Here is a 9,066-nt window from a genome sequence, read left to right as displayed (position 1 = left end):
ATCATTGCATGCAACCGATTAAACACATTAATCCTGACGATATCATACCATCGCATATAGCTGATTAAACATATTAATCCTAGTAGATATCATACTAGCGCACACATTCCATCCGTGATTAATTAACACATAATCTATCACTCAATTATTACCTTCATTATAGTCAGTGTACATAGCTGATTAAACACATTAATCTTGATGATATCATAACAGCTGATTAAACATATTAATCCTAGTAGATATCATACTAGCGCACACAGTTGATTAAACACATTAATCTTGGTAGATATCATACTAGCGCACACAGCTGGTTGAACACATTAATCCTGGTAAAAAGCGCATCCAAAATAAAATAATGGACGTCCCCATAAAGATTATGACTAGCATTCTCTCTTACTTGGGTTGCAATTAACTTCAATTGCATGGTGGTCCCCCAACACATGTCCAATTCGTAATCCGCCGCTCAATAATTGTCTTCATTAGTAGTAGTCCACATAACTGGTTAAACACATTAATCCTGGTAAAAGGCACATCCAAAATAAAATAATGAACGTTCCCATAGAGATTATGACTAACATTCTCTCTTGCTTGGGTTGCAATTAACTTCAATTGCATGGTGGTCCAACACATGTTCAATTCATAATCTGCCACTCAATAATTATCTTCATTATTAATAGTCCAACACATGTTCCACCCACAATTAACACATAATCTATCACTCAATCATTACCTTCATTATTAGTCAATACACGCACCTAATTAATTTATTAATCTTGACAATATCATACCAGCGTATATAGCTGATTAAATATATTAATCTTGGTAGATATTATATACGTGTACATAATTGATTGAATACATTAATCCTAGTAGATAAATAAAAGGTGCATCCAAAATAAAATATCTCAAAATAAACTAATAAATATCCCCATAGAGGTTATGACTAACATTCTCTCTTGCTTGGGTTGCAATTGACCTCAATTGCATGAATGGTACAAGTGGATGAGAGATAAGAATGAAAAAAAACTTTTCTGACATCCATTTAGTATCTTCAATAAGATGATTCTTGAAAGTCACAAGATATGTTGCTTGTGCATGCAGTGATAGTCTCGTGGTCAATGACAGACTTAAGCACAAGATATAATTCCTGTATATATATATATATATATATAATCTTGAAAGGTCTATAAAATTTAAGAGCTAATTTTAGCATATGTTACTTTCTCTAAGACTCTTGGAGAAGGAATTCTAATTCTTAATAAGTACAAAAATTAAAGCATAGCATAAACTTACATAAATTAAAAGCATAAATCTTAATAAAACAAAATTAAATAGACAAAAAAGATGAAAACCAGAGAAGAGATCACCGTCGACACAAGATTGGGTTAAATCTCCCTTAGATGAGTGTGACCCTTGTACCTTTCACCCATATTTATATGTATTAAAAAAATCTTGCTTTTCAAAAAGATAACTTAAAAAAAACATAAATATGTTTGAGTTTTTGAGTATAAAAGCTTTACAAAAATATAACAAACTACAATCACAAAGTCTTGGACCTACCAAAAGTATCAAATACTAATTAGTATGTATAAAAGTTTGAAGTCTTAGCCTTGTAAAAATATTAAACCAAAATATGAAATCATAAAAAGTGTTAATATGTCTTCAAAAATATTTCATAATGATCAAACATATATTTCATCCACGATTACCACAGTCCGCCACTCAATCATTATCGTCATCCAAAATAGTATTAGTCAGTACACACAACTGATTAAACATATTATTTATGTCATATCATTGCACATAGTTGATTAAACACATTAATCCTAGTAGATATTATACCAGCACACACTACCAATTATACACATTAATCTTCGTAAATAAATAAAAGACGCATCGAAAATAAAATAATCCAAAATAAAATAATGAACGTTATTATGACTAACAAAACTACTAATAAATACCAAACCATTTTTTAAGTTTAATTAACCTAATGTAAAAACTAGTCACTCGTATATAAGTCAAATTTTACACTAAGCAATACATAATAAATACCTTACAATAGAATACTTGTGAGCTTTCTATCTTCCTTACTCTTGCTTGCTTGTACTCTTGTGCTCTATTGAATCTTGCATGCTTGATAGCGACTTCATGGTAAGTTTCTTTGTGACCCTTGCTTAACCAAGACTAAAAATCCATATTTTGTTGAAATGAAATTTTTATATTAGAAGCTCGTTTAAATAAGAAGAATCACAAACGTTTTTCTTCGACCATACGATATATGCAAGGGACTTCATTTGACCCCTTTTGAGATGTTACATATGCATTTGAGTTGTTTCATCTTTGGTTCCATATACCAATTCATCTAGAAGTCCTCTATATGTAAGCCTCTAACATCATTTGATAGTTGGAATTTCTAATTGATGGAGAACCCAATGACTATATTTCTACCTCCTCTCTTGTGTTGCTCGTATATGTTTCTAATATAGATTACTCATAGCATTGTTGCATCCCTGCTCCATAACTTTTAAATTATGTACTCCTCAACTCCTTTTTATGTTGCAGTATATGTTACTAACATACAATACTCATGTTACTAATATACAGTAGTCATACTTTTGGCACAGTAGCATTGTTGCATTCCCTGCTCCATACCTTTCGAAGTATGTACTGCTCTCGAGTTCATCTCATGAGGCAATGGCATTTAAAACTTTTTTCCTGATTTCAAAAAGATTTCATATGTCAAATAAAACTCATCAGGCCTTTTCTTAAATAAATCTTTCTGCAAGTCCAAATTTATATTTTGGGATCAAATCTATCATGTCAAACAGCTATCATCCACCACCACATAAACACTACTCCACATTACATCAATCATCATATGAAGCATGGGGTCCTGCAACACAGCCAGGATCAAAAGGGTCCTCGCTAGCACAGCAATGCCAGTAGCTGGTTATTTCACCACCCCCAGCAGTATCCATTGTTCCTCCTGTGTGAACACTCTCGAACTTCCTCTTTGTTTCACCTATAATGCAAAAGCAAGATTATAGCAACTTACTTTAGCCTATGAAAAATAAGCAAAGCTAAAAAATAGACCTCTGTTGTGATGCATTGATCAGGAATAAGCATATCCATAAACTGTAACATGGCTGCGGAGGCAGAATAGATTAACACTACGCAAACAGTGAGATTAACGCTAATCAAACTTAACAAGCACACAATAGAGAAGCGCATGTAGAACTAAACTGTTGCCTATTGCCAAAACATGATTCGATGCAATGAGATCTCAGATCTAAACTCAGAGCTGTACTGTGCATGCTGTGCAAACGACTACATAAGTGCTGACTCTGTTGTCCTCTACGAAATGCTCAGGAGAACTGAATTCTAAAGGTTCTTGATGCTATGTTTGCTGCCAAGAGGTTCAAGCTCTGCAAATGCTTGTTCACATCTCAGTCCTCTTGCTCGGGAATGACATGTATCTGCCTAAAATTAGGCATCTGATGTGCTGGTCGTATGCTGGTCAGCCAGCACTCTGCAGACCCAAAAATATTATCAAAAATATCATGTAACATGTCATATTGTGCCCAGTTTGCGTCCCATCCATAGGTGTGTGTCATCAGCACTTCTAAGCACCTATTGGGCAACTGAATCTGTCCCAAACAGTCCACACTCGCCCCCCTTGGGCAGCTGCGGCAGAGAATCGTGTCCATGAGCATCCCGCGTAGGGCATGCGCATGACATGCCACACCCAAGCATTGCTGCAGCCATACCCTCACCATATTGGACATAACCCCTTGAGCACTTTCTCATGATTAGACACCATGCTTTGCACCCTTGTAAAATGTCATTTATGACAAAATTCAGACAAGGTAAACACCCTTCAGAAAGCTGACTCAGCTCTGAAATTAGGTTGTTGAAGTGGGGGCACCCACTTAGTCATGAGGCATGAGGCACCTTTCACAATCAAAATTGAGTCTTTGATAGCTGTCTGGACTCAAACCATTGGAGTGTTAGATTGATAAGGGTTCAGAGTCTCGATACCTATGTGATTCCCCAGCTGTGTGACACTACCATGAACCCAAAAAGTGATTGTCAAAGAGAGCTGCTGGAACCCAAACGTTTATAGAGAGTATTTGGAAGAGTACGCATGCAAGCTAGACAAGCTCTTAGTGTCCTGTTTGTTTTTTTGCCTCTACTCCTGTGGCCGATGCTGTTTGCCTTGGTGTGGTACATCCTTGTCATTGGGGTGCAAACTCTAAGATGTGTTTTCTCCACACACTACTTGGAGAATATCTTTCCTACCCTTAGACCGCCCACATCCCACACCAGCTTGAGGCTGTGCCTATTGGTTTCTTCTCTCACCCAAGATGAGCTGAGGCAGGAGGTGGTCGAGAACATTGTCATGCAAGCTGAGGAGATGGCCCATATGGTGTTTGATTCACAGATGGCTAAGATAGGTGTTGTCGAACTAAGAAGGGAACATATGCATCAAGGCTAGAAGTTGATGGAGCAATGATACAAGGTTCTTGACGAGGTTGAAGCAGCAAGAGTTGTTGCACAGGAAGTTTATGAATAGGAGGCTTCACACAAGTTCCTCAAAGAAGATATTTGTCGAGATAGTTCCATCAACAGCAGTCGGAGGCTGGGTAAGATTATAAGAGGACAACCACCTGCCACTTCAATCCATTGGTGGACAAGATTATAATCTGCTATTTTCTTGCAGGAGGTTTCTGTTGTGAGGACTCCACTTTTTTGAGTTAACAATACACATTATGTAACATCACAATGCCTCATGAAGTATCAAGCTGTAAAGATCTTAGATGTACCATATAATTTAGTCACATTTGGGCATCCTTATAGGGACTGCTTGGCTTTTTAGCTGCACCTGTGGTATGGATAGACTAGGAGGGTGACACAAAATTTCAAAGAAATGATGGTCTCTCACGGCTGCTTGCATGATGAAGTTTGAATAACATCTTTTTAAGAAACTCACAATGATGCACTTTTGGTGCCTGGTGCCTATGAATTACATTTTTCCAGCATAATCTGGCTCTTGCAGATTAGATTGCTCAAGAAAATTAGCTGTTGCAAATTAGCTATTACATGATGTAAGAGATCCTGATCTAAAGGGTGTGGACCCTATTAGACCAGATAAATGAGAGAGTATGTACATGATATGTCTGAGTGCCCTCAATAGCTGAAAGTGGTTGCTGTCATCTTGGAATGTGGTTGCTAATGCCATCACGAATAAGGGTAGTCTCTGCTGTATACTGCTAAGATCACCGAAGAATTTAGCAAGCCCTGTGACACGAAGGCTTGGCGACAATATTGACTGAGACTCAGTGGAGGATAGGATGCGCTTGACATCTAATAGGTTTTTCTGATGGGCAAGCAACACAACCGCGGCTTCCTGTCAAAGGCAAACTGCGACGGCCAAGCTCCTTTATTGCTTGCCCACACGTGCAGATTTTGGTGTGGAAGCTGCAGGTTCTTTTTCCAGGGAAGGCTCAAGCTCCACGTGGTTTAAAGAAAGTCTTCCGATGGTACAGGTACTACCTGTAAGTCAATTGGGGGGCATGAGCTAACCTTCATGACTGGACAGAATTGAAGTCTTTTTCCTACCTGCTTTATGTGAAGAATATCTTTCCTACCCTTAGAGCGCCCACATTACGGCCCTTTGTTCTCATAAGAGGTAGTGATACATGTGGCAAGAACCATGCCGTACATAACCATGCTCGCCAAGTGCTTTGCTTCACATCACTAACATATTTACACTTAAATGACCCTTTGAGATGGGCTGACTGCTAACAGTTTTATGTGTACCTACCCCTCTTGAACAATGTTAACTGCATAGACGGTGCCTCTGGGCGATTCTGGAGAACTTCATGGCGAAAAGTTGCTTGCTTTTCGAGAAATCTCGCCGAAGACTTTAGGCAAATGCACATAAGGCGACCTTTTGACTAGAGGAGAAACAAGGCAAATGCATGCATCTTGCATATCCTTATGAAAAGAGTGCATACCCATAAAGGGTCTTTTCAAGCTTACCACCAAAGTGGGCGGTGTGGTAGAGGCAGGCCCGGGGGTGATTCTCTGAAGGGTTGAATTGCTTTTTACAATTACGGCATGTTCTCACTGTTGCAGTTGCTTGCTGTTCTCCAGATGCTCGGATCCATGCTGCAATTAGAAGAGGTTTAAGAAAAACGATAAAAACCTTGATTGCGTGCCCCCTGTGTGTGTGTGTGTGTGTGTGTGTGTGAGAGAGAGAGAGAGAGAGAGAGAGAGAGAGAGAATATACCTGCAGGCGCCCTCCAGCTTGCAGTCGCAGCAATTAGTGAGCTTGTAGGCAACAGCCCTCGATGAGAAGCGAACCTGGAGGAGACAAAGTGATTGCTCAGCAACATGATGCTCTCGATTGAGCTCATCGCTCATCGCCCCTCACCTAGATACAAAGGATGCTTAACTCACTAGTAGTCTCGTTGTCGCGGTATGTAAAAGATAGTAATATGCTAAAGGAAGTCTGAATACAAAGGGTCAATGGAAGGGATTTTCTCTCTCTTTTTTTTTAGAAATCCATGACTTCTCTTGTCTCTCTTCTCCTTGTTCCTTAGTTATCTATCCATCAATATGTAATAGATTAGTTCTATTCGTGTGATTAAAAAACTCTTAGTTTATTGTAATTATAATTTTAAAAATTTTAAAAACTTTTAAAAATTAAACAAGAAGAAAACTTGCAAATCTAGACCGATAAGGACCCAAAATATTTTTTTAGATTAATTAATTAACCGGCAAATGCTATCCATGACTTTTACGAAGGATTGGAGCTTCGGTTTCTTTTGGAATTGTGTACATGTGCCTTGGTACGTGTTTCCTTCTTGTTGCATGCCATCGTTTTCTTCTCTAGGTTGTGGCGCTCCTTCATCTTCGATTACAAGTGCGTCTTGAATGTGTTTGCTTGTATGGCATTCTTCTTGGGTGATCGATGTGCTCTTCTCTACTTGCTAGTCATGGCCATCACATAGGCATCTAGAACGCCTGTGATTGCTCTTTGTGTGGTGCTCTTCTATCGTGATCGATGTGTTCCTAGTTCTAGTGTGATCGATGTGTTCTTAGTTCTACATGTTCCGGCCTTGCTGCTACTTGCTATGTGTCCATTGATTCTTGTTTTCGAATCCTCTATTGTGGCTTTCCAAGGTATGGCCTATTGATCATTCATAGCACGCTTTCTATTTTGTCCTTCGTGCTCTTTCATGGCTCTTGGTACCTTCTCGCACACAACGACCTTCTACAACCGTCCTCATGTTACTGTGCATGGACCACCATGCTTGCCCAGGAAATACCGTAGCTCACCCGAATCCTTCATCTCAAATTTTTACTTCAAAAGCCTCATAACATCATTGGATATCTCTTGGCACCAGCGGCTATATGTGCAATGTCTATACGTTCATGTCTCTTGTTTCTTATTCTAGTGTGCCGTTTGGGGGAATTGTTTATAAATATCGCCATTTTGTCATTGCCCATCTGCTTCTAACCATGCCGCTTAAAAGGATCCCTCTTCGTGTGATGTCACAAACTCAGCACCTGCTTCTCTATCGACTGCCCTTTTCTGTTATGAAGCAGAACCAACTCAAACTACTTTTCCAAGAAATGGAGCTCCCAATTTGCTACCAGGAAGGATACATACCCCACCTGAAGGTCCCAGTTGCGTTCATAATGTTCTAGCAGTGAAAAGGAGAGCAACATCACTAGGTTGGTTTGTTCTTACATGTATAGAGCACTTATTTTAAAATCTATTAGACTGTCTTAGATACTGAACCACAAGCATACTTTGCAACATGGATGCTTGTATGCTTCACACGCTACTCTAATATATGTATGTATGCTTGTATGCTTCACACGCTACTCTAATATATGTATGTATGCTTTGTATCAGGCTCTTCTGAAACTCTTGATATAAAAGGTAAGGAGCAACAATCAAACCTTTTGTCAGCACAATTGCCCGAAATTCCCTACTCTGAAAAGGACAAAACTTATTGAGGCCTCAATCACAGTAGGGATTGGAAATGGTAATATTGACGTATCCAACTAGGAACTGCTTAAAGAGTTTGTTCGAACCATTTTCATTTCCAAATGGTGGTTTCTCTGATGGCATTGTCTTTAATAATTATTGAAAAACTGATAAAAAGATACATGCAATGGGATTTCTTCAAACCTAAAGGAGGATTGGTCATGTGTAGAGGACTGCGTCAAATCCGTATGCACACTTTTGAAGGTATGGTTAGCTAAGGATATTCACAAAAGCCATTTCAAGTTTTTATACCACAACATTTCATCTGAAGACATAACTCATGGGCAATAGCTATATGCTCTGTATGTTCAAGGGGATTTGAAGAACAAAGTATGTCTATCATTAGTCAATCTATTTGAGTGTGCATATGTCTACATGGAGAATTACATTTCGAATAAATTCGATGCAACACTTGAAAACACTCTACTTAGAATGATATGAACCGAGAAGTATTACCTTGCTGCATCATGGATAATATTTAAAATAGGAAATGGCATGGATAGAAAAAGAGCTTCATCGATTTGGAAGGTCATGAAAATTCCACACTTCACACAATGCACTAACATCGAAACAATTTTCTACATGGACACACCATCAAGAAGATACTTCTATGGAAGTAACACAGAAGATGAGAATCATGTAAATGATCATGGAAATGAAAAACATGACGAGGCAGGGAGTCGTCAAAAATCTAATTGTCTATGCTGAGGAGCGTCTTGAAGAAGAAGACTACAACACCACAGCTAAATTAAAGGAAGCAATTATCAGTGGACAAGACTATATGCCTCTATCCCCTACTACTCAAAAATATGTAGGCCTACCAAAGGATGTTGCCTGCTTTCTTTAGTTTGGTCTTTTCGTACACTGTGATTAGGTTCAATTTTCTCGTGGAGGTTTCCATGTATTGTCATCGTGTTTTTGTATTTGCGGTTCTTGTTTGTGCTATTTTATTCGTTGGTTTTCCATGTAAATCGATATGTCCATATTATGTATGCAACGAC

The 9,066-nt window shown here is 38.5% G+C and overlaps 1 protein-coding gene across 2 annotated transcripts; it reads right to left on the bottom strand.

Annotated features, from left to right (window-relative positions):
- Window positions 1-2,200: 2,200 nt before the first annotated feature.
- LOC147614935 (carboxypeptidase) lies at window positions 2,201-6,495 on the bottom strand. 2 transcript variants are annotated; one of them, XM_086780251.1, is made up of 4 exons: window positions 6,296-6,495; window positions 6,046-6,174; window positions 2,900-3,025; window positions 2,201-2,721 (listed from the first exon to the last, which is right to left on the bottom strand). In XM_086780251.1, the coding sequence occupies exons 1-4, from the start codon at window positions 6,420-6,422 to the stop codon at window positions 2,705-2,707; spliced, it is 399 nt and encodes a 132-aa protein (XP_086636377.1). In that variant the 5' UTR covers window positions 6,423-6,495; the 3' UTR covers window positions 2,201-2,704. The 2 variants fall into 2 exon arrangements, with proteins under 2 accessions (XP_086636377.1, XP_086636376.1); XM_086780250.1 differs by having other exon boundaries at window positions 2,704-3,025.
- Between the last annotated feature and the right edge of the window lie 2,571 nt (window positions 6,496-9,066).

Source organism: Cibotium barometz, chromosome 41 (assembly GCF_041138505.1).
Source record: "Cibotium barometz isolate CiBa-2024 chromosome 41, ASM4113850v1, whole genome shotgun sequence".
Classification (NCBI taxonomy): Eukaryota; Viridiplantae; Streptophyta; class Polypodiopsida; order Cyatheales; family Cibotiaceae; genus Cibotium; species Cibotium barometz.
This window is presented reverse-complemented; position numbering and strand designations above follow the sequence as displayed.